Source organism: Ammospiza nelsoni, chromosome 2, assembly GCF_027579445.1.
Source record: "Ammospiza nelsoni isolate bAmmNel1 chromosome 2, bAmmNel1.pri, whole genome shotgun sequence".
Lineage (NCBI taxonomy): Eukaryota > Metazoa > Chordata > Aves > Passeriformes > Passerellidae > Ammospiza > Ammospiza nelsoni.
The window spans coordinates 95,936,715-95,964,329 of NC_080634.1; the positions used below are offsets into that span (position 1 = coordinate 95,936,715).

Sequence of the window (27,615 nt, forward strand, 5' to 3'; positions counted from 1 at the left end):
TAGATCAGCCCTTAACTGCCATGATGATCATTCCCTCCCCCAGCAGCTGCATGGGTGATAGGTGCACTCAACCTCTCTCAAAATGAAGCAGTAACCAAGTACACAGAGTGGTAACTGTACAGCCCTTAAGCTGTACTGCTTTGCACACTGCAAAGCAAAAGGAAATTTTATGTACCTACCCAAAAACAATGATTAGCAGAGAAAGAGACACTAGTGCAGCAGCTAACTCAGGAAAGGAGAAAATGTAAGCAACATAAAGAGTAATAATACAAAACAGATTAATCACAAACTGTAGCAGAACAGATTATTGAAAAGTGCAGCAATCTAGCCTTTACAACCATTCATTTTGATCCTCTTGAAGTAAGTCCACATTTTTAAAAGTATTCAGGCATCTTCATAGAGCTGAAATCACTAAGAATGAGGTGTCTGAACATCTTACAGGATTGGACTTCTAATTACACAATGCTGAGAATGTAAGATATTTTCTTTTATTGTTTGCATTAAATTATCATAATCATCAAAATGCACATTCATCACACAATCTGCAATCTTCCAAATGTCACTTAAATAAAAAATTCTCCACACCTTAATCCAAATAACAGTATCACTACACCAACAAAGGTAGACAATTTACACACATTTCAGCCCTCACCCTTCACCACAATTACAACAAAAATTCCCCACAATTATTCTGCTCTCTACTGATGTTCAGATTACGATCCGTCACTTAAATATGGGAAACAATACTGGTTTAGTTTTTTACAATTCTTGTGTACAATCATGTTCTCATACCACTACAGAGACATAGTTCCAAAATAAACTCCTATTACCACAGAAGGTCTGGCAACACTCGAGTAGGGGTGGTAGTTCTTATAAGGATGCCCTTTTACATGAACGTGTGTAGGAAGAATTATTTAGTATTTGCACTTTTCCAACAGATGAGGTTTAAATAGGACCCACAATGAAACATAAAAGGCATTTTTAGTGAATCTGTATCAGATTTATCAGTGTGGATTCCCCTTGCAGTGATAATGGCATAATTTACCACAGCAGGTGGCCAGAAGAAGAATGATGGAGTTAAAAATGTGTGCCTGGGAACATGAGTGCCTTTTGCACCCACAGGAGGCCTAACTCAGCAGTTATCTCAAGTATGAACAAGCCTCTTAACTCAGTGGATAAAGCTGGTGGTTCACAAACCATCGAGGACATGTGAGCATCCCTGCCAGAGCTCAGCACTGGCTCCTCAAGGTTACTAAAACAATAATTTTGTCAGACTGAGGTAGGTACAAATGATAGCACAGCTGTCAAATCAACTAGAGCAGATGATACAAAGTATAGCCAGCTTTATGTTTTGTGGGGTTTTTTTCCTTTTTTTTTCCCTGAAGTTTTTTACATTGCCTGTAGGTTCAAAGGGAGCCTAGAATACATCTAATACTGAATCTGGCATAGAACCTTGTGGTGTAAAGGTTAATCCATCAGAAAAAATTCCACTCTTCTGAACTGCTGCATGAGCTTATGCCAGTAACATGCTATGCATCATAAGCTGGTGGCACTTTTGCTCCATAATTAGGAGATTTACAGCAGCAGCCACTCTGCTGTCAAAATATTCTATTGTCGAATGTTGTGGGAGTTGGAAGCATATGGCCATTTCTGCAAAAAAAGCCTCCTCCTCAATGGTTTTGTCCCTAAATAACTCTTTGTCTCTCCCTGTGCTGAGCAGGGAGTAATCTTTCCTGTTCTGTGAAGAGAATACTCCACACTCCTTTTTAAGGCACCCCATTTAAGCAGCACTTTTTAGCACAGCTGAAGTGCTGGTGGGTTCTGCTGCTGCAGGAAGCTATGTGAGCACTAGAGCCCCTCTGCAAGCAGGCTGCAGCACAGCAAGGCGGTGCAGAGCCCCCACTCCCCGAGAGGGAAGGGCTGAGCTGAAAGCACATGTGCCAGTTCTTGCCTTCAGCACAGCAATGCTGATTCAGCAGGGGGCAAACTGGGAACCTGCCAAACCAGGTGCCACGGCTCCACAAACCATCCACAAACTGCAGCATCTGCTGGGACGTGCCTCTTGGAAGAGAATCTGACTTTCCCAGCTACACACATCCTGAAGACTTAATCAGCAGATGTGCTGGTGCTCTTGGAAAGAGATGCAGTTGGACATTTTCTAAGGTGCACTTCAATTTAGTTTCCCCAGTCTAAGAGCAATTAAATTATTTTATAACATTTCATGAGGCCCACTCATTTTTCCAAACGATTTAAGGACTAATGAAATATGAAACATTGCTTTGAAGAGTTGCACATTTGACTGTTATACATTTATAATATAGAGTATACTCACATTAAGGACAGATTAATTGTATAGAGCACTTAGAACTGCTGATAGGTATCATACAACCCTCACAAAATGTAAGAAATATACAGTGTAACATAATATAATGTAGCCATACAATGAAACATATTTTCCTAATTATTAAGTACGGTCTACCTCAAAAACACAGAAACATTTGGATAGAATCTTATTTTTCTTTTAAAACAGCTCCCTGGCAGCTCATTCTTTCCACCTTAAAGATGCTGAGGACTAAAAGGGTTTGGGACATGATTTGTGTCAATATTACTATTGTAACTTATTTCTACTGCAGAACTAGAGTTCAGAACAAATCTTAAATTGTCCCCTCTTCTACAAAATTAAAGAAAGGGGAAAGAGATGTGTCACAGTGCAAAAGTCCTTAATAATAATAAACATCCCTTGGTAGAAGACACATCATTTTTCCATGAAATGTAAACTTTTTTCTAGGATGTGTATCTTTCCTCACATTTATAGTGCATTTTTGTCTTTTGACATTCAAGTGGCCTGGGCAAAATGGTATTACTGGTGATGAAGAGGAACTAAACTGCTTAAAATTTATATTTTGAGCCTACCATGGAGATATTTATTTAAATTTATTATTTTTACTTAGATTTTTGTCATTGTGAACTATACCCATGAAAACCCACAATATTATTTGAGTGTGTGCAATGTTCCTATAAGTTTCCAATAAAACAGTCTGTGTTCATATGTAAACCAGATCTGGTGACTCCTGAGCTCTTTGTTGCTGATGATTTTAGTAAAATAGGTATTACTTCTATACAATCCAGAGCCGATGTTCCATAATATCTCACACACACAGGCTGAGCACCAGTTTCATTCTTACTTAGTTCAGTTTTACTAGCCTTACTGTCATACCTCTGTGTGCAAATTCATTCTGCAAATGTACCGGCAAATTAGTTTACTGAAGATTTAGAAAAAGATTCTCAGATTTTGGATGAAGTTGAGCCTCTTAACTGAAGATAGCTACTCAGAAAAATGATATTTATATTTCTTGCAGAAGTCACAAACCAAAGAGTTTATGCAGTTGTAGTGATTAATCCCTTTCTGCTGACTGTTTAACTATTTGTTTAAATGATACCCCATGCTGACATTGGCATCAGACTAATTCTTTTAACAGTGTATCAGCACACAAAATATTTTTAAAGACATGGTCAGTGATTTTCATTTAAAAGAGAAGAAACTGACTGAGTCACAAAACTTCTTTTCCTAAAGAAGATAAACTAATTGAATTGCAGTACAGTCACTTTCAGAAAAGCACAACGCTATATTAGACAGACAATTTCTTGAGAAATGCAAGGGACTATCTAGTTTTCTTTTTGATTTTTTGTCTAACAGTTCTAATTTGCAGCACTGTAGCAATCTCACCTATTCTAGTCTCTAAAAGAAAAAAAAAAGTACTATTTAGAAGAAAAAGTCAACGGATGTAATTTTTTAGTATTTTTTAGTAAATTGTTTATCATAATATACAATTTTTGAACCATCATTAGAATGACACCATAGATCACATTTTCAGGTAGGGGAGTGACTAGTACAACCAAGAGAAAAAAAATGTCCCTTAGTGTGACATTCAATTCTTAAACATTATTGACCCATCTAATTCCATAGTTACCTTATCTGTTTACCTTATCATTCTCATTATAATGGTTACACAGCATCATAATTATTCAACTCATATATATGGTACACAGATGTCAAATATGAAGAAGAAATATGTATGTCAGCTTACCTGAACAACACTGAACTTTTGTGACATAAGCATATTTCAAAATTTCCTATATAACCCCAGCAGTTAAAAACTTTGTTCAAGTAATTAATCCTCTGCTCAGTTGATTAAAAAAAATAATGAGACTAAAGCTACAACTAGCTAAGACAAGTAAAGATTAAAAAGAAAAGTTTTGATTATTAGTTTGCCACTGACAGAAATTCAGCATGATAATACCTGATTTACATTAATTTCTTTTCTTTTGAACCGTAACCCAAGATCATTTAGTATCAAAATGATCTGCCTCATTCAACATAAACAATTCATATAATTTCTGTTTATTCTTAGAACTGCTACATTTACATAAGATCTGTGAAAAGACAAAAAATAAATTTGATCATAAACTTTGATATTTCACTAACAAAGTAAAACATTACCACAACACGATCCTAACCACTTTGCATTTGTAGAATCTGATATCTGAAATGTTCATGTATTCTGTGAGAGTAGCCATTTTAAGCTATGCACAATATTACATATTGCTCTGTAAGGTACAGAAATAGCTACTTCATTGCAGTCATGAAACAGTCTGAAAGAGATTCCTAAGCTGCAACCAGTTCCCAGAAATTCCCTTTTGTCAGGACTGTAAGAATTGAGTTTCAACTGAACCATGGATTTGCCAGATGGACACTGCTTTTCTGAGGGATTTCCTGAAGTAAATACATCTTTTAGTGAATAATTAAAAGAACTCTTGGTAGGATTATATCCTTAAGTGGTTCTAAGTCACTGTAAAATTTTAGGATAAAGCTCTAAGATTTAAAAAAGGGGGTCGGAGTTTTTTTTTAAGCTAGCATTCAGCTGCTTCCCACTTGACTCCTTTCCTGATGGAAGATGAGTGATGACACACCTCAGTTTTGTTCTACAGCTTTCTGGGCTCTACCAGGTTTCATATAAAGGAAACAGTACAAAATCAGTACAAAACATCTTGAAACTTTATTACAGAAAATAGTGAAGTAAATGCTGCTTCTGGTAATAAGGATTTCACCAACCACAGTCAAGATCTGTAGTAAAAAATCCCCTCAGGTTACAGGCAAAAAGCTTCATTTTCTGATTGTTTATACTCAGAACAATCTGATTAGATTAGAAACAGAGGACATATCTTTAGTACCAAAAAACACCAGAAAAACAACCCAACTAAAACCTAACAACCAAAACCTCACAGAAAAGCAAGGGGGTCAATAAGGGTATCCTGCTTTATTGGTCAGAAAAAGTGATAGAGATCAGATGAAAGCACATTTTGTCCAGGAATTAGGCCAAAAAAAAAATGGATATTAAAAAGATACAATTCAACAGCAAACAATTACAGAATAAGACAAGAGGATAATTGAAAGTACAAATTCAAGGCGGGTAAGGCTGATTAGACAGTGGAGCATCATAACAGCATCTAGTATAAACTAAAGGAGAGTAAAGTATGCCTTGATAATGCAAAATATTAATCATCATATACAACAGCCTTATTTGTATAGCACAACATAGAAGCCATAAAATACTTAGCATGGTTAAAGCTTGAACTGGACTACTCTGTGTGATTTGGGGCATCCCATTTCAGAAAAATCAGGATCAGGTAAGTGAAAATCCAGGGGAAAGCAGCAGCAAAAATGTATCAGAAAATAGACTTAGGAGCAAAACAGTTCATTAAATATCACCTACAGAAGACTGAGAAAGATATTACAAAGACAAAAAATTCCCAGTCTGGAAGAATATACCAGAAGGTCTTCAGGATTTGACAAAGCTTTAAATAACCTGATTTCATCTACCAGCTGGTCCTGCTTGGAGCAGACAGTACAGTAGAGACTCCCTGAATTATTATTACCAAAATGAATTATTCTGTGATCCTATGAAAGACATTAAATTTATTTCTCAGATAAGTTGGGATCTCTTGTTTTGGTTTATTTTGTGTTTTGGTGTTTTTTAAAATCTCATTTAATATCAGTAATTTTGGCCCCAGAGTCCCTAAAATGTAAAAAATCACTACAGGTGTTAGAGACATAAGATATCTGAGGATGAGTAAAATTTGATCAGAAATTTATATTGTTCAATATCTGAAGAGATAACAATGTTCTAAAATCAGATCAGTCTTAAACACCAGACTCCTACCAAAGGATGAGTAAAAAAGGAAGATAATATTTCTGCTCTTCTGCTCAGGTGAGCAACACTTTCCACTAGTCTAGCTAGTAGTTAAAGAAAAAGCACTGCATTATTATTTTATGAGGAGGAAAATTTCTTCTGATCTTGAAAACAAATATTTTGACACCAGCTTCTAAATCATCTTTCTTTTTTAAAATTTTAGAAAACTAAAATTTTATAGAAATTTACCTCAAATTTTAAGAAAAAATGATATGCCCATTTTTTTATCAGGAAATTTCCAGACACTTTAATTACCTTTTATGAGCTAGAAACCAAATAAAACCTCTTTTAAGATTTTTTTAAAATACCTTCAAAATACCTGGACTTTTTTTTTAAAGACTGGGGGCACACGACCAAACTCTTGGAATTGATGAAAATATTCAATGGAAGCTGGACTAAAATAACTGCCACGACACATGCTATGACCAACACATCTCCAAGCAAATAAAAGCTTAGCTTGATTTTGTATCTAGACAGTAAATGGTTTGTGTCTTCCACATGAAATTAGTTATTAATAAGGCTACCAGGATGGCTGAATAAGAATCCTTTCTTGCACATAATCACTCAGGAAGGATAAGATCTTTATTCTTCTGGGCTCTTGGGTAGAGGTGTACAGTAAATGAACTCAAACTTTATTTAGACTTTAGTTCTTATGCTTTTTTTTTACTTATGAAGTGAAAAAAAATATAGGGCTGGAAGTCAGAACAGAAACTTTGCTTATTCCAAAAACCATCCTGAGGCAGAAAATCACAAGTTTCAAGATCTGGGAATGATAGAATCGTGGTCCTGATAAGAACTGGGAACATGAATGTGAACCCTGATGAAACTGCTCTGGCTCACAAATCAGTTGTATTTTCTTTCTTTTGTGCTGCTGAGGCAATAGATTTTCAAAGGGCCACTCTGTTTGCACAGTAGATCCTGTCTTGATACAAAGGCTTGGACCTTTGTACACCAGATCTCTGGAGGCCTTTTTTAAACCAAGAGCAAAGGAAAATATTATTTTTCTCTGTTTATATTCCTTTAGTTGGTTAAAGAAAAAAAATAAAAAAAAAAAAATGCATGAGAAGAGCTGAATGTCACAATCTATTCTTTTTTGAGACACTTGGCCACCTGGTTCCTGTGAGGAATTAAAACTTCCCTGGTGTGCTTTCTTCTGCTGATCCACTTGCCTGCATGCCATTTCTCTGCTATTAGTAGGATACCTCTATAACTAACCCAGAGAGAAAGAGAATAGTATCAACTCCTACTCTAGCACAATTGAACACAAAATACAGTATATTTTGCTTGCTAAAAGGAGTTTAAAAATATTGGGTAAAGAATTTACATGGAAGGAGCAAAGAATAAATACTTAAGATAAACTACTCACTAAACACAGGACTCTCTATCAATACTTAATTAGGTAGTACAAGCCTCTGCAGATCATGCTATGAATCAGAAATTCTGGATTTTGTTTATAAAGTCCTTATTTCTTTTACAAAGATGACATACAAATAAAAGCCTTGATATTCTTTCACCAATTAAAATATTAAAAATATTTTTAAAACATATAAAATATTAAAAAAAAGAAAAATTTTAAAACTGAGATTCTGATACTTAATATCTATTTATCCAACCCAGAAGGTTTTTGTTCCAACTTTTAGGACAAAAACTCCATGTTTTGGGTTTTTTTTTTCTGTTGTTGATTTTTTGTTTTTTGGTTTGTTTGGTTTTTTTGTTTGTTTGTGGTTTCTTTTTTTTTTTTTTGTTTAGTTTTTTTGGTTTGGTTTTTTTTTTTTTGTTTTTGTTTGTTAGTTTTTTTAATATATCATGCTGTAAGCCTATGGAAACCTGTCATGCAGTAGTTCTCCAAAACCATTATGTGCTGTCCAGTTAAAGAAATTTAGAAGAGGTGACTGAAACCAGGCATTTCAAAACGTCACCTTCATCCTGGATATGATTTCCTGCATATATCTCCCCTCACACAGAGGTGTCCAAATTCTTTCTCATCATGATGATAAGCAGGATATAGAACTGACTTGTCACTTGCTATGCATGAGCCTCTCCATCAGTCAGCTTTATAGGCAGCTGCTGGGAAACACTGTGCCCATAGCTCAGAGAAGAGCACATCAGTCAGGTGGAATGGATTCAGAAATACCTACTGGAAACATTAATTTTCTTTGAATGCTGTAAAGGCTTTTCTTACAGCTTGACCTTAACTAAAATGTGTCATTAAAAAGCACACACAAGTGTGCTCTCAGTGCCAGCTTCTATAAAATGCTGCACTGGTTGTTCCAAAAACATACACAGACCATGCCCGTCATGGCACCAGATACAGTGATTTTAGGCCACTGGGAAAACAAGAAGCTGGTTTCTCTTCTTGCCAGGTTTACAAGCACTATGAAATAGAATAATGAATGATTTCACCACTGTGCATTGTCTCAATTCAGCAAAACACTTCTGCCTAACTTCAACCATGTGCTTTGTCCCACTGATTTCAGTTGAATCTTAGTATCAAAATACATATCAATAAGTGGAGGTGAACACCCTCTGCTCAGCTCTGGTTCCCTGAGAAAGAAGGTAAGGCAGACTAAGGTGTGTGAGTCTGGAGGAAATAAGTAGTACTGGCATCCTAGACTTTAACCTGTCCCAGGCATTGCTTACATAATTATTAGGCCTTAATACCACATGATCTTACACTTATTTATACTCTATGCAATGGAGATTCCAAAGATACACAAACATTCCTGAACTGTAACTGTACAACCTAGTCATAGTGCAGAAAACACAGCATTTAGCTATTTAGCTTAGATGAACCTGCCCCAACACAACCATTTTTGCTCAGCACCCTCTGGGGAGTCTGATACACTTCACAAAGAGCCACACAGACTTATCTTTCAGCTCTACTTGTCGTTATATAAAGTCTAAACCACAGCATTATTACAAAGTCTTCATTAGTTGATGCTTTGTTGCTTGAAAACTCCCAAGAAAGCCAATGTCACAGGAGGATGGAGCAGCATTTCATAATCAGGTTCCAGCTCCAACACAATCGATATGCATGTTATGGGTGTCATTTAATGTGACATTGTATTCAGCGGCATGGATTAACAAGCTAAATCCCTTCCTTCCCCTGATTAGTGCTGCCCAATGAACCATGCACTTGCACAATCATGTGAAAGGCACATGGCTTTTTCCTCTGCAGTCCCCATTCCTCCTTCCCATCCAGTTCAGGGTACTAGCCCTAAATAAGCACAATGGTATCAGTAAAAAATCAACATCAGCAGATAAGTTTTTTTTTACTTTAACTTCACACAGAAATCATAACATCTCAGATATGGGTTAGTTACAGAAAAATTATAAGCATTTAAAAACCAGTTTTCTTACAACTAGGTCAGTTTACTGCTCTCATGTTAAATATTTGTGAAGTATTTCTATGAAATACTTTAAATTATTGTAAGAGTTTAGCTATTCCTGTGACTACTTACTAAATCCCAAGATGCAATTTAGGTGTAAAGGATTGTTTGGCCTGACTGAAAATTAATGACTTCATAGTTATACATATGTTTTAAAAAATGATTCTACAACTGTTGGGATGAAGGGTATTGAGCATTAAAGCAAGGCATTATCTTTCAAAAATAAATTCCAATAATCTCTACCATACTTAAAAACTCACAGAGTAAGAAATTTCAACAAACATTGTTATTTCCTTAAATATCTCATATGAATATGGGAGGGCAATGTATTCTGCTTAGTGAGGAAAAGCTGCTTTGCACTTAGCACTGTTTGATATGTAAACAGGAATGAGATAAAGACAAAGCAAAACAATTGACATCAATGAAGTAAATGACATTTCCAGAACATGATAATGAATAGCTTCTGGCTTTTTTTTCTCTCAGGGAAAAAGGGCATGCATTATTACTTTTTTTTCCCCTTTGTCCCCAGTTTTTAAACGTATTCGAATCTGAACAAATTTTATATCCTTTGAACTTCGTTACCCTGTAGCACTGAGCTGGAGTTACTGCTTATCATTTAAGTGCACATATTTCTGTTCATAACTTGTGCAATAAAGTACCAAAAGCAGCTCTTAAAAAATGTGAATAGCTTTGTTAATGTCAAGAGATAAGGTATCAGCATAATATTAATCAACTAAACACTGCAGACAGATTTGATGACAGGCATAACACAGCTTTTATTTTTAGTTTTCTAAACTAACAAAATGACAAGTTATGTATGTGTTTTGTAAACTGGTTTTAGCACAGAAAGCTTATATTAGCCCATGTGTTATCCAGTAAGTAGTTTTGCCTTGATATTTTATAAAATTAAATTTCAAATAATTCTGTAAGAAAGACTATGTGTACTATGAAGTACAGAAGTTTTACAGACAGTGGATATACTGAAAAGGAAAGCAAAGAAATACATATTGGTCTTTAGCCTCAAAACGCTAAATGTTGTAAAGGACTTTTTTTCCTAATTATATCAATACTGCTGTGGACTGGGTTGAAATCAGAGACTCAAGTATTCTGTTCCTAAAACTACACAAAAAAAATAATTTAGAATTATTCCATTAAAAAGAAAAATGAATGTGCAACAGGAGTGACTCAAAATAGAAATTTTCACATGTCTGACGGTAATACAAGAATTAATACAGACAGTATACATTGAACTGTTTGTCTGACTCATGATGCAGATATTTCACAGGACAGAATAATGAAATCTGTGAACTACCACTCTAAAAGTATAATTTTTAAGCTTAATATACATAAAATAAGAAGCATAATGCTGATGGCGATGAAAAGTAGCAAATAATAGGCATTGTTGAAGATACAGAAACAGTAAGCCAGTCTGCATGCAAGCGCAAACTTGTCCAATCTGCTTCCTGAAATGCTCCAAAAATTGTTTGAACTTTGCTCCTACAACTAAAAGCAATTTTGTATTTCTGTGTTCAGACTTTGGCATTGTTTACCAGGAAGATGTCATGAAGTTTATGAGCCTCAAAGGCATTTCTCCACCAGCACTTGCTACTTTTAAAATGCTGATTCATTAAATAAAGCTGACTGTGTTAAGAGCCACAGTATCTGATCTAAACTACAAAAAGTGCTTAGGAAACCTGCTTATAACTTTCACCAGGATCCAGTTAAAATACTGTTGATATGCTTCAAAATTATTTCTTATAACACTGGTCATAGCTCATTAATCAGTTTCAGATAAGCTGATTTACAAGAGGAACTCTTCTTCCTGTATATGCAGGTATGACCAAGTGTATTCAAGTGTGTATATTAAACAAATAACAGTAAAATCCATTAAAAGCACTTTTAATTTGGTCAAAAATAAAAGGTAAGGTCCCCACAAGACACTAGGAAACTTTTGAAATACTGGGAAATATATATATATATATTTATAAAATTATACATATAATTTACTTAAGAATGAAATTTCTTTTTAAAAGTATTAATATAATTAATTATTCAATAATGATTATTCACCTTTCATGAGCTAAGAAAGTATCATACACTACACAAATATGATTTGGTGCAGTACCAAACTTTATTGTCCTTACTTTTTTTTTCTAAAAAGCAAGAATATTCTTATATAAAAGGAACAAATTCATGTGTTTTTGCATATGCTATCTATTTAGAAATCAACAATTCACAATCAACTGTTGCCACTCCTTTAGTGTAAGAAGAGTGTTCTGCTTTTCACAGAGCCACCAAGCTACATGATGCTGGGCACAGGGCTCAGTAATGGAGAACTGCCATCTGCTCTCCCATGCTCAGCAAGACCAGCTTTGCTCCCCTGCCTCAGGGCCCATTTTTGTCCCAAATGCATTCCAGGACAGTCTAAAATGTGAACAGTGTGGATGTATGTGCCTGTTTCTCTCACATCTTTTCAGCCCTCACAATAAAATCGTGCTGGATGAGAGGTCACAAATGAAATACTTCTGACATGAAATCCCCTTCAGTCTTCCTTTGCCTCTCACAAGGCACCAAGGACACAGAAGCTCAGCAAACCTGAAGTTAACAAACCTCAGAGGTTGCACACCAAGATCTCAGTTGGTGGGGTGTATCTAAGGCACATATGAAGATTTACAGTACTTTCATGGTTTGTGTGTCAAAATAGGACAAAGAGACTCCCTACTAGGTCTTAGTGCTAAAATCCACACTACATAGGGATTGCAAAGCTAGGTTTTATTCAAATACATTGCTTTCTAACAATAAAAACAAATCCCATTTTAAAAGGTAACAAAAATAAACAGAGAAAAAAGATGAACACAGAATAAATTATGCTTTAAACTAGTCCTCTCCTTCCTAAAATATATGGGAAGCAGGAATGGGAATAGATTGGAGTGGATTGCAATTGCATGTTTAAACAGGCTCCAGAATAAACTACATCACCAAAGAATTCGAGATGTTCCCATTTGTTCCAGTTTTGTCTTAGAGGCCAACCTAATTCCATAACATATCCATTGAAGTTCAGTTCATCATAGGACATATTTTAATACATGCTGCTCCACTCCTCTTAATTGCTACCTGATTTAAGAGCCCTGTTTAAACAGGAGATTAGGTCTGAAATGTGGAAAATATACATAATGGAGCTGAAAATATACTGGGAAAGGAATGTCAAAGAGCATGATGAAAATGGGGAAGGACTGCAGCTACAGGGAAGTACAGATGCATCTCTGATAGCGAATTCTGATTTCTTTAAAACCAAAGACGAGTTATGAGTTATACAGAAGCAAACACAAAGAAATACTCAGAATACTAGGACAATCTCTAGCAGTGCCAGTGTTAACACAACTCTATTTGAGACAGAAAAGTGATTAAAAAAATTAAAGTGAACAATTATTTACATAGAAAAATACATAGAATCATCATCACTATTGAAAGGCTTGGGCTGGAAGGGACCTTAAAAACCATCTAGTTTCAACTCCCCTGCTATGGGCAAGGATGCCACCCACTAGATCAGAGTGGCAATATTTATAACAAAGAAGGGTCATACAGATTTTTCTGGGTTTTATTCAATGCTGGAAAATTCTAATGACATAGGATAATCTCCAATTGTTTTTCAACAAAATTATTCTATGAAATGACTTATTTTCCTATTTCAATTATTTACAGTGAAAGGCCACAGATTTATTTTTACCTGTGGTTAGTTAGTTCTTTTCTTAGTCTTCATAATTCTCTTCTTGGTTGCAAACAAAACACAAAACTGGTGTCAGTGTACCAGCATCAAAATAAATACTGCAATGTGTAGGTTTAATACTAAGCTGTAATGCCAGCCTGGTAAATTGATTTCTATCAATTTAGTGATTTGATTTGGTTAAAATTCCACAAAGGTTAAAGTAGAAATTAGAAAGTGCCAGCAGTTGTCAGAAGCCATACATTACACTTCTCAACAATTATGATTACAAATACAGTTTGCTTGTCAAATGGTATTTCAACATTGTTTCAGTGCCTCTTTCCATCATTTCAGTCAGTAGAAAATTCATACTAAGTTTTTTATTTCAGAATGCTTTCTTGATTTGCATCTCTCTTTGTGCAAACTGCATCTGTTCTAATAATTTTTCTCACCCATATTAATACTGTTCAAGAAATGTTTAAACTTACAATCAGAAAAACATAGGGCTTATTATCACAGACAGGCCACAGATCAGAGAATCTTTAATCATTAGGCTGGAAAACATATTTTAGATCATTGAGTCCAAAATCCAGAAACTTGAAACACACTGGAGCTATTCAGCTCTCCTAGCCTGTTTCCTTGTCTGATCCAGAGCTCCATTTACTCAAGTCTGGTAAAAAACCAGATTTCCCTGGTTCAATAGGCTAATTTTTGTGTGAATTTTATATATATACACAAATACACACACACACACATACATATATATACACATATACATACACTCTGTGCCATGGCACTCTGTGCCAGGTGAAATGAGAAGTGTCATAAGCTAACTGGATACAGACAAGACCTATTCACAGAATTTAAAAGATCCAAAGATCATCTGGGTAATGGGTGATTCATTGAAGGAAATTCACACACCATTCTGTCCCTCATTATATTGCATAAAATAAATTCAGAAGCCAGACTGATAGAGTTGCCATTCTTAGGAGCTGTATGAAACTAAGATACTGACATCCTCTGGTCATTAGCAATCAACTAGCCTATTCGGAAAATTTTAATTAGTTACTTATTGGCTTTAGAAAAAACTCAGTTTCAGTAACTAACTTTGGAAAATACTGTGGAAATCCAGTAAATGGAGACTGTAAATGGCACTAATCTCACACAATCAGGTTTAACCTCAGAGCAGTGCTAATTTTGAATTACGATTAACAAAAGAACTAGAGGCAGAAAACTATGCTATACTTTGAGTTGACCTTGCCTGAATTTCCTAGAGAGAGCTGGCTACCAGGGCAATGAAAAATACACGGCAGCACAGGGAGCTGAGTGAAGGCAGCAGGTTCAAACAACAGTGAAGGGTATCAGCTCCACCAGATCTGACACTGAGATGAGCTGGGTTCAGTGACTGGGGTTCTGTATGTCAATAACAATTCCAGAAACACCCAGTCCTGACTGGAAATTCATCTACAATAATTGTATCAAAACGATTCTAAGAGTGATATTTGAAACATAAATTGCAGAACTGTGTTATCACACTAGATTTATGTAATGTAATAGCTAAGTGGTTTCAGGAGCTGAATCCACTGAATCTCCCTCCACAGATGAGATGAGTAGCAACCTAGTAAAGTGCAGAGACATATTTTGTACTTAAAGTAAAAGCCAAATTAACTTTTCTACCATTTATGTGAGTAATCACATCTACTTTCAAGCAAGGGTTTCTTTGCCAATTTCACCTCTCAGAGCTACATCCATTTTCTGTCTGATGTGAAACACTGGTGGGCTGCTTAAACAGTCAGGACTTAATTTCTTTAACACGGGATCAAATTTAACCTGAAATATATGTATATCAACTATATCTATATCAAATTTTCATAACTCTCTGGAGATATCCATCCCTTTTTTCTAACAAAAGGTTGAACTTGGCCCAAAAACATTAAGGTATAAGATACTCATCAACAGAATTCACAACAAATTGGAGAATCATCTGGAACATGTTATGTTTATTTTTGCACTTGCTTTGCCCATTTAAAGCAATTTATTCTCAACAATGTTTTATTGTATGTATAGTTTTCTGCTAAAATTAAGACAGATGTGTTCAGTAGACTCTAAAGATCCCACTGCTCTTAATTACCAAGTTTGTTTGTTTCTTTTGAATTAAACAGATTTCAGTTTTTTCTTGCCTCCTATTCTTCATCTTTCATGCCATGCCATACCACGGACATGAAAGACAGAGTATTCTTCTATTTTCTGCACCTGTTTCTATATCATACCAAAGAAGACAAGAAAGACAAAGCTCTCTAAATCAAAAAAATACCAAATGGTATCAATGGTAGTCAAATGATGTAAATGCAAATTTGTGGAATAAAACTAAACATGCAAAAGTAAACTGACTAAAGCAATAAAGAGGCAAAATACAGAGCACTTTTGTATGGTCTGATACAATTTTTTCTATTCCAAACTGACGCCAAGGGAATGTAACTTACCAAATATTACCAGATATCCGAGTTCATTTAGGAAAACACAGAAATACAAAGAAGCATGCTTTGGCTTTACTCTACCACTATAAATGTAAAATTCATTCCTGAGAAAACATGATGTGTTCATTTACACATAGTTTTACAGGTTCAGCTTGTTAGAATTATGACGGAGAGAAAAAAAAGTTGTTGAAACGAGAAGTAATCAAAATGAATGATTTCTCTGCCTCTCAGAGTCTGCCAATGGGGGACTGAACAACCTCTGCCACTAGTCAATCAATATGTATGAAGAATAATACAATGAAGAGGGGATTGTTAACATCAAATGAAAGAAAATACCCAGAGGAATATGAGTTTCAGATTTGCACTCCTGAACAAAGCAGAATTTCTACAGCATTTATTCCAAAAGCCAGACAAATAACAATTACACTTGGGACCTCAGACAAAGACCCTGAGCTGTCTCAGAGCAATTTTACTACCTTTACCTTGCTAAATAAAAATTCTCTTTGAATTTCAAGTAAGTTAATGATTGTTAAACATCACTGGAGGTGTAATTTTTTAAAGTATCCTTTGGGAATAAAGCAGTAATATTAAAAACTGCTAATGTCAAAACTGGAATAAATAAATTATCATTAAAATCCAAAGCTCAGTTCTTTCTGCTTTCAAGAAGAAAAATGCTTTGGATATCTTGACATGCAATTATAATGCAAGTGTGTAGGTGTGTATGTAACTAACCCTGAATTCAGGATGAACCACTCAAAACAACTGCACAGCCAGATACTCAAAACAAATATAGTGAAATAGAATTAATAATACAGAGGTATACCTTATGTATGAGGTGTAGGTATCTGATAATAGAAAAATAAATACTTAATTTGCAAAATAAAGCAGACAAATAGCATTTCAGTTTTGTTTCGAAAACCTAAGATGTGATCCTGATTATATATTCTGTAATTGCAATGCCAACCTCCTAGTAATGTATTTTGTAGGACACAACTATCCACAAATGTCTCACAGAAAGGGAGTTTAAGATAGAGGAAATGTAGTCAATTTTCAGAAATAAACTGTATATCAACTTCAACACTGACATTATTGTCAGGTACTTCCTGAATATTAACATGCACAGTGATGATCTTAAGGAAGAAGATTGAGTCTATGTGGTTCACTCATCATATTTCCCCTGCTAAAAAACACCAAAAAAACTCTTAGCTACTGTACACTAACAGGCTTCTGTGGTTTCTATCTAGTTTTCATTAAAATATGGCAGTCTCAGCCTAAAACATGAGACTAAGCCTAAAAGCTAGTTGAAGAGAAGTGCAGCACACAAATAAGGAAAATGAGATGGATTAGACCACAGAGGAAAAAAATCAATACTTTTGAATATTCTTTTTTGGAAATCAGTATTAAATGAAAAAAATTTCCCAAACTTACACTCTGCTCTATTTTTTTAATCTCAGATATATCTGAAAATAAGTATTGTGAAATGTTACATTAGAATTAGATAAAATTAGTTCCAGTCAATCAATATCACTTTGAAACATGAAGTTGCATCTTAATACAACATATAACCTAGTTTCTGGTGTCCATCCTCAATAAAACTGAGTTCATCATGATGATTATAACAAATCACACACATCACTCATTTGTTGGTGTTTTCACACACCTCCTTCTCTGAAGTGCAAAGATCAACACTGACACTTGAAGATCATGGTACAAGAGATTAATGGAGCCTGACCTTCAAAGAAAGAATAAGAGAAGAAAAAGAGCCTAAGAACTTGACAAAACCATAAAAATTCCTTTTGGTTCAATTTCTACTAACATAAAGCATAGACCAAGTTTAATAAACTCATGAGCATTATTTGCTCAGAAAACATGTATGAATGAGAAAAATAAAGGAAAATTGAAGAAGGTAAGAGCATTGGGATAAAGACTATTATCTATTGAAATAAATGGGAACTGGAAGCTGAAGTTATAAGAGGATAGGGAAAAACATTAAAGAGAACAATGTGAAAGCACATTTTGTTGGAATATGCATATGTCCTACACGCAGTAAAGGTGATTCAATCTCAAAAAAGAAATAATTTTTAAAGTTCAGACATCAGTAAATACAGTGTAAATAGGAAAAGAACAAATAGTAAGCAGCAAAAGTAAACAAGCAAAGCACAAAAGACAACAGAAAAAATTTAGATAATACTTTTGACATTGAAAATATTCCAGATTACATAGGTATTAAACTCTCTGAAACTGAAGTTTAAATCTGCTCCAGAATCTCAAATACATCTGCTTTATATCTCTCCCCATTACCTTCCTGATAACTAGCCTGGTTTAGTTTAGCTGTCAGACCTCACTGGAACCTAAGTAAATGGAATTGCCTCATTACATTCAGAATGCACAAATCTTGCCCTTAAAATAGTACTACTCATTGTAAATCAGATTTTCATGGTAGCATTGCATGAAGATAGTAAAGAAATAAATGTTCACATTTAAAGCTGTTCACTAGAGAGCTGAAATAAAAGTAAATCATATCAGGAAGATTTAAACTGATGGAAGTATACAAATTTTTTTACTATTTGCTACCATAGTTTACAATTTTTTTACTATTTGCTACCATAGTTAATACTTAGTTAAAAAAAAGCAACAAAAAAAAAAAACCCAAAAAACCCAACAGACAACACAAACTATCTTCTATTTTATTTAGGATTTCAACTACCCATATTCTCTAATCATACTGAAACAAATTCCAGCAAAAATAACTTAGACTTCATTTTCTTGTTTTTGAAATCTTCCATGTGTTTGAAGCTGTATCTTCATGCTATCACGTTATTTAGAAAGATTGTCAAGTGTGCTCCAAAAGTCTTTATATCCTTTGCTCTCTAGGCATGCTACTCTACACAGCCGGATCTACTATTATCCATGCATTGTTTTATAAATGCTAATGTACTTAAAATGCAAGATTTTTGGAGAAAAGGAACGTACTGCATATAATCAAGTTAGGACAGGAAAACCTGTAGAAAACAACTGTGCTGAGCCTGCCCATAATGCAAAAGTGGAATACAGCAGAGGAACCTCTGAGTATGATCTTTACCCTGCTCCTAAAATTAAATACAATTAATTCCAGTTTCCTGATAGCCTAGAGCTTTATTTTCTGTCAGCAGGACTTTAAAACTAAGTTGATCCTCAACAGTGAAGTTCAGGGATTATCAACACCAGGCTTTATTTGGGGGAGACTCGAAATTTTCTCATGCTGAGAAAATACCTCATGCTGAGTTTCACCACACAACGTCTAACAGCAGTTTGATAAAGTGCTGTAACTTGGCACTTCATACTGAAATTATGATTCCAGCAGGATGGGAAAATCTGATGTAACTCTTACAGATCTAGCTGTTTCATTCACAACACTTAAACCCACCTAATTTTGTAACTCAAGTCTAATGCTTGGATTTTCTCTAGTCCTCATACACAGATATCAGCATCAAGCAAATTGCGAAGCAAAGGGATCAGAATGGTCCTGCATGATCACCTCTGTGAACTGAGCTTTTGGCCATACTGAGAGTTTAAAAAAAGTCAATGTGCACAGGAAAAAAATATCTATTAGGCTTGAACACAAGGAAAGAGCATGGAAATATCAGAGGACTGCAACATTCCTAAAATGCCTATTTTTCTAATTATGTCGGGAAAATGTAAAAATAACAAAACCCAAATCACACACAAACAAAAACAAATAGCCATCAACAAAACAAAACAAACAAACCTCTCCAAACAAAAAAACAAGCTCCAAAATAAAACAAACACCCCCACACAACAACAAAAAAAAACCCAAAAAAACAAAACCAAAAAAAAAACCCGAAAAACAAAACACAAACCCCTACTTTTCTCTGTGAATTTACTGTTAGACTAACACAGCAAGGTTTGTAGACAAATAGCACAGGTATGAAAAACTGGTAGTTTCAAGATACAATTTCTTTCTGTTGCACTTTAAATGAGAATCTAATTAAAGGGATGGAAAAAAAAAAGGCATCCAAAGACACAAGGAAAGAAAAGGAAGAGAAAAGGCATGGAAATGTGCAGTGCCTTCACGGTCCATATCTACAAGAGTTAGAAAATAGACAGGCTGCCACCTGAGTCTATTGAAAAGAGGAAATCTGTGGTCACAGACTACTCATAGTCTTAAAAATTCACATCTTGGACTCCTATATGTAAGGGAAAGGATGAGTGGGGATGTTACTAGAATAATCATTATTTTTAACACATTGTATTAGTGCTTGCTAGAAAAGATGATGACTGGAAACATGAAAAAAAATCATGCATAAGGCTCTCTTTACTGGGATCTTTTCTATTTCATTCACTTTACCACACTAATTTTTAAACCTTTTTTTTTTTTTTGAAGAGCAGCCTTATAATTTAGAATGGGAAATTATTTCACGGGTAATCAAGATTCAGATTAGTTCAGACTTTAACAAAAAAATCAATCGCTTTACTGAAATTACTCCTTCATATATTAAGTTCAAGTTTTCTTAATGAGAGTGAAGAGGGTGCCTGCACTGAAAAAGTGAAAAAGAAGGTACATCAGTTACATGAAGATGTAGATGTTCCATCTACATCTGTTGGAGCAGAAGAGTTTTACTGCTTTTTAAAGGCTGTGAGAAACAACACAGACAGAGAGAACACACAGTGCAGAGCACACCATTTTTCTAGGGGAGAAAGGAAAGTTTTACACATGTGGGAACAGCAGTTTGATAATGCAAATACAAGAAGTGCATGCCCTGACCACAGTTCAGCTCAAAGTTATCACTCGTTTTTACAATACAATGAATTAGGAGAAATAGGAACCTTTTGTAAACTGAAAATGGTGACATCAAGTTGAACAGCTCTCAAAACTACCATCTTTTCTGAAATAATTTTCTACAGTTTAGTGGCCTTAAGCTATATTTTTAAATATAAATATACACATGTAAAGACATGATTTTTAATAACAGTATGTTTGAGTATCTTACATATACATATTACACAATGACATTCTTACATTGTTCTATATGGCACAGCTTTGAAATAGAAATACTAATATGAAGCAATTGGCCCAAAGCAACAAAAGCAGGACTTTCTACTTATTTTCTGGAATATTTTTCCAAAATACTTTCTTTCCTATCGCTATTGTTTCCTATCCTTCCTTCCTTAGCACTGAAGATCATTTACAAATCAATCTATCACCACTGTCACTTCTCTCACTGTTCTCTGTTTCACCTTGGTTGCAAAATTTGCACCTACTGTAACTATGAGGCAAAACTAAATGTGCTGGAAAACTAGTAAATGTTTTTTGTGTGAGGCTAAACTTCAGAGACCACAAAAGTACTGCTTACAGTCATGGACTGCAATCGGCACCCAGAAAAAAAACTGTAACCCAGAGCAAATCAAGAGCAAATTGAGAATATAATTTCAAATTGCTAATGTCTCTGTATTACACATGATTATCATCATCAAGATAAAGAAGTTCTTTGAAACAAGATAGAGTTCTTTGAAACACAGTAAATTAATAGAAATTTTGGAATTTTTTAATCAACCATATGCTGATAAAAACCAGTTTCCAAATATAATAAACACACAGGAGTAGCTGTCAATCAAAAAGCTTTGACTTGCCCTTAAAGCCTCTCTCTTCATTTCTGACATACTTCCCTTGCTCAGTCTTGAAAAATGATCTTACCTTTCAGCAATTTCTTCTGTCTTTATCCATCATGATCCACATGCAGATACGATGGGAGATGCATTCATTCAGATCCTTCCCTATGTAGATCAAACCCTTGCTACTTTAAGATCTTAGTTGTGTCTAGGCTCAATGAAAAGTGTGCAGCTATTTGTCCTGACATGATGCCTCAGCAATTACAATGCTTGCAAGAACACATATTGAAGTTTCTGAGCTCCATCTCCCTCTCAAAAGAGCACCAAACAGCAGAGGTTTAGAGACAAACAACTTTCCCTACCCAGCCTTACAGAGATTCTCAGTGATTCCAAAAGGGAGGGATTTCCCCTTTAAGCAATTTACATGAACTCTCAGCCCAGGGTTATATATTACATAAAACACTATCTAAATCTCATCTTTCACAGCATCATATCGACAAAATTACTTTAAATCTTTGAGGTACTTTTATCTAAAATAAGAATAGAAAAACCCATGCTACATCTTATTTCTTACATTGCAATAGCTTAAGAAAGCAATTTTTAAATAGGGGTACTTTGTGATCTTAATAGCCATTATTTAATAAGATTGTTAAATCTTCTACATAAAAGTACAATATTAAACAATTCAAAGAGAAAGCGAAAAATTATGAAAAAAACAACTGGGCAGAAACAACCTGCCGCCAAAGGTTTTAAAAAGCCTATTATCTAGTTAATTTTACTATTTGAATCAAGATTACACTTCTTCAAAGAAAACATTAAAAAATCACTTATGGATGTTACCAGAATAATGTGATCTCATCAAAACTTGACTAAGCCAGAAATAATGAGCTTATAAAAGAGGTCAGATCCTGCCTTCCTGATTCATGAGTGAGTTTGATGCAGTAGAAATTCATCCCTAATTTAACTTTATCAGCTGAGAAAGATCTAGCTCACTGAAGTACTGCACTCTGGAGTTTAAGGTAAGAAAAAATTGGCCCAAACACTCTCAATAATTTAAGATACAATCTACTGTACATAGGCAAAGCAAAGCTTTATTGATTAAAGCAGGCTTATGCAAATATTCAGCTATAAATTACTTCTAAAGCTTGGTACTGCAATGTTCAGACATCTATTTAGAAGTACCATTTTGTTTTTTGGATGATTATCAGATATCAGATAAAGCTTTGTTCATTGAATCTAATTATTCAGGTTTACATTAGGTTCTTTCCTGTCTGAGCTTCTTGCAAAGGGACTTTAAACTGTTTCATTTTCTGAAAAAACTGTGTGCTTCCAAACAACTTATGCTAGAAGAGGAATAAAACAATCATCAGGAACTTAGACTATTTTTGGTCTTCAAAGTCATCAAATAATTTAAAATATAGAAGTTAATTCTTCTTCTCCCTGCTTTGAAGTGAATAATTTCTAGCAAAGGAATTTAGCCTGAGGTTTCTGCAGAGCTAGTGTTGTATGACATCCTGTATAATACAGAAATAGTAACAGCTCAAAACATTACCAATGTTAGTCAGAAGACTTCTGTCTAAGAAAAAACTCATAATCAATGAAGCTTTCTCTGCAAAAATTAATGTGGTGTCTTTCTATTTACAGGTTCTGTATCTAGAACTGCTATTCTATTCAACTAACTAGCCAGAGAGGAAAACGAAAAAGTTGAGAAAAGAAAAAAATCCATGGGAAAAAGGCTTAGATGTATAAACCTGAAATATTCTTCTTACACAATTTTAATTACTATTGGTCTTTTTACAGTTACTCACTATACCCATTTTAAAGTTAGTTCATTTAAGAGAAGATCATTAAATCACTAAATAGCCTACTCTCATTTCAGTGGCACTTAGGAAAGACTGAAGAGTAAAATGCAAATTAACTGAGGAATATTTTTTCATTCTAAAATAGTCAGAATGAATAAATTCTGAGATAATCACAACATTTACTGAAAAAACCCCAAAACCTTCTCCTATAGTAAACATTTGGAATATATTAAGCCTTAGACATGCTACATTTGGGTGTCTATATTCAGCTCTTTATATTTAACCTCTCTCTATTAAAAGCAACGTGATCAGCACAGTTTATGAAGACAAACACAGCTCTGTGCTTTGGGTGAACTGAACCACATTTATAAGTCACTATACAGCTGAGCAGGAACTCAACCTCCTTTGATTGCAAATGGGAGCCAAGACAACCAGCTCCTGTGGAGTCATACAGAAAAACATAATTTTAGGTGCTGGGTGTTGAATCCTTTCCTTGTGTTCAAAACAGTCAAAACTTTTGTTTCTGTTTTTCTCACTAATTTGATATAAAGTAAGTATCAAAATGAAAATTGAGATATCAGGTTACATTTAGTGACATTTCATCAAAATCAACATATTCCATAAGAAAGTTACTAATAAATCAAATAGTTTTTACCTTAAGAAACAACTTTTCACATGGGAAAAAAACCCAAAAACAATAGACCTACTCTAGTCCACAAAAGACAGAAAAAGAGCTAATACATTTCTTTCTCCTTTAAGGCAACAATATAAATGGATATAAAACTCTTGTTAAGTGGCTATATATGTACTTCAGAACTAAATACTCATGAGCAAGTACTCCATAATAAATAATTTCAGAAATCATTGAAAAGTTAGAAAATTTTTAAGTATTAGAAGAAGGACCTCAACAGCAGAGAGGCATTAATATAAGAAAAGTATTAATACTAAATATGAAGTTGTTTTCCTACCTGTGTGCAGATAAATTACTGAGATACAGGGTGTATTTTTCTTCAGCAGACAATCCATCCATCATCAAGTAAAAAACATGAAAATTACTCTGGTTGAGAGGTTGGATAACAACACGAGACTTCTCCAACATGTACGTATAAATCCTAGCTGATTAAGAAACAAACACATAAATTCATAATTACACTGATTGTTCTAAACTTAAATGTCTTAAACCATTCGCCATTGCAACAGTTCAGAATAAATCATGTTTCTTACAAAATGATCTGAGCGGAGCATATAAAATACAGTATTACCATTTATACTCCATGGTTTTCTATACAAATCACATACAAAACCCCAATTCCATTAGAATTGGTAGAACTAACATAGTACCATACTTATTACTGTTTGACATTACCATCAAAATTACTTAGTTTTGAAGATACTGATGTTGATTTGTATAAGTTGCTGTATTTGACAAGATTTTTCTAAGAGACAAGCTATTAGTCATCGCACCGAAATGGAGCTATCTGACCACTAGCATCTATTCTATCCTCCTCGTAAACAGAAAGATGGGAGAGAGATTCAAGACCTCTTGAAAAAACACACTTGGAAGCATTTCTTCTTTCTCTGCTGGTAATCAGACCCAGCCAGCACGGATTTAGGAGGGGTAGGTCATGTTTGACCAACCTGGTCACCTTTTATGACCAGGTAACCCAGCTAGTGGATGCAGAGAAGGCTGTAGATGTTGTTTACTTGGATTTCAGCAAGGCCTTTGACACTGTCTCCCATAGCATACTCCTAGACAAACTCGCAGGCCGTGGCTTGGACAGCAGCACTCTTTGCTGGGTTCAGAACTGGCTGCATGGCCGGGCCCAGAGAGTGGTGGTGAATGGTGCTGCATCCAGCTGGCAACCAGTCACCAGTGGTGTCCCTCAGGGGTCTGTGCTGGGGCCAGTTCTGTTTAATATTTTTATTGATGACATGGATGAGGGTTTAGAGTCCTTTATTAGCAAATTTGCAGACAACACTAAGCTGGGAATGTGTGTTGATCTGTTAGAGGGACAGAGGGCTTTGCAGAGGGACTTGGAACGGTTGGATGGATGGGCAGAATCCAATGGGATGAAGTTCAATAAGTCCAAGTGCCGAGTCCTGCACTTTGGCCACAATAACCCTCTGCAATGATACAAGCTGGGGACGGTGTGGCTGGACAGTGCTCAGGTGGAAAGGGACCTGGGGGTGCTGGTTGACAGTTGGCTGAACATGAGCCAGCAGTGTGCCCAGGTGGCCAAGAAGGCCAATGGCATCCTGGCCAGTATCAGGAACGGTGTGGCCAGCAGGAGCAGGGAGGTCATTCTTCCCCTGTACTCAGCACTGGTGAGGCCTCACCTGGAGTATTGCGTCCAGTTCTGGGTCCCTCACTTTAGGAGGGACGTTGAGATGCTTGAGCGTGTCCAAAGGAGAGCAACGAGGCTGGTGAGGGGCTTGGAACACAAGCCATATGAAGAACGACTGAGGGAGCTGGGGGTGTTCAGCCTGGAGAAAAGGAGACTCAGGGGTGACCTTATCACTCTCTACAACTTCCTGAAGGGTGGCTGTGGTGAGCTGGGGTCGGTCTCTTTCTCCGGGCAACAACAGACAGAACAAGAGGACACAGTCTCAAGCTGCACCAAGGGAGATACTGGCTAGAATTAAGGAGGAAGTATTTTACAGAAAGAGTGGTCAAATACTGGAATCATCTACCAAGGGAGGTGGTAGAGTCACCATCCCTCAAGGAGTTTAAAAGAAGATTGGATGTGGCACTTGGTGCCATGATCTAGTTGAGGTGTTAGAACATGGGTTGGACTCGATGATCTTAAAGGTCTCTTCCAACCTAGAATTTCTGTGATTCTGTAATCAGGAACAGAGAGATTAATAGTTTTGATTAACCACCTAGCTTCTAGATGGCTACAAAGAGGCAAATCCTCTGCAGAACAGGTTATCAACAGGCTCACTGACCTGAGCCAGGGGGAACATGGGCTAAGATGACCTGAATAAATGAGACACCACGTGAATCAGAAGTCTGGGGGAGAAGGTGAAGGAGGATGAATCTGAGTGAGATTTGCCTACAGAAAAACAGCTTACAGGATCATACATAACCTCAGTCTCATAAAGATTCTGAAAGAGGCAAAGCACAGATGCAAAGGAATTATTGAGCCTCAGACTGATTTACCTTTTTGCAAGATAAAAGACATTTTAGAGATACATATGAAGAGACAGGGATATTCACTGTTTCGGACAGGCTTCTCTTAAGCTCTGCCCTGGGAGTACACCACAATGTGGTTCCAGATGCAAGAGACTAAGAGAACAAGGCAATGTCCAACTGCAGCTAGAGGGCAGGGCCTTTCTGGTAAATGGGAATCTAATGCCAGTTCCCACTTACCCAGCTGCTGGCATAAATTCTCTCAATATTTAAACACCAGCTGTGGTACAAAGACCAGAAGCACTTCTCTTCACACATAACTGATCACCTGTACCATATGGACATGGTCCATGCTGCAGCTCTAGTCTTTTCAGTATCTGGAGAATGGCAGAGCTTTCACAGAGTCTTTGCAAGCATCCTCACCCTGGGCTCAATCAAAGGCTCTTGAATTTAGAGCATAAAGTGCAACAGAGGACCTATATTTTTGAACCCAGTAAGCAGATGAGAATATTAAACTATAGCCTGGCTTTCACCCAACTTATTCAGGACTCCTTTCTTCATGAACTGGAGGTAGTTCTTGAACATATAGTCACTGTAAATATTGGTGCATGCATTCTGCAGCATGGATGCTGCAGGAAGTATGCTCTCTAAATGCATACCACTCGCACCTTTTTAGAATTTTTCTCATTTTTTACTTTTTTGAAGCTGGCTGGGATTAAAGCAATATTTTCAGAACCAGTTCTGGACTCACAGCTGTTGCCCAATGCAAAGTGAAACACTTTGTTGAATGACAGTGTGTATCAGAGGTAGTTGCACCAGCCTAATGAGGCATTAGGCCAGCAGGCAGAATGTCAGTTCCTGTCACCATACAATTGCTAATGTCCACTGCTAGGTTATTGCTGTATCATCTGTATCTGTCTGGTCATTTCATTTTAAATTCCACTTATCTTTTGAAGTTCTTTAAGTTTCTGTTTATACTGTTGAAATAAACACAGCAAACCTGAGGTTACTCGAACTAGTGTGTATAAGAACACAGCCTTTGAGAATACTGCTGAAACACAGCATAGATGGGAGAGAAACGAAATGGGTGAATCCTGAACATATTGTTTTGAGAAAGGCCTCAGCAGCTAAATACTGTCAATGAACTAAATACAACTATGCAGGGTCTCAAAGAACCACTCTGCACAGGCCAAACCATCCTGGACACATCCCAGTTAAGGAGTGCAGAAGGTCAGTGGTACATCAGCCAGGGA

The 27,615-nt window shown here is 35.7% G+C and overlaps 1 protein-coding gene across 1 annotated transcript in view; it reads right to left on the reverse strand.

Moving 5' to 3' along the window:
- Positions 1 to 27,615, reverse strand: part of MYO16 (myosin XVI) — a 278,025-nt gene that overhangs the window by 118,922 nt on the left and 131,488 nt on the right. The window contains exon 16 of the mRNA XM_059465978.1: positions 24,201 to 24,348. Within this exon, the coding sequence (XP_059321961.1) occupies positions 24,201 to 24,348 (148 nt within the window). The remainder of the gene's footprint in view (positions 1 to 24,200; positions 24,349 to 27,615) is intronic.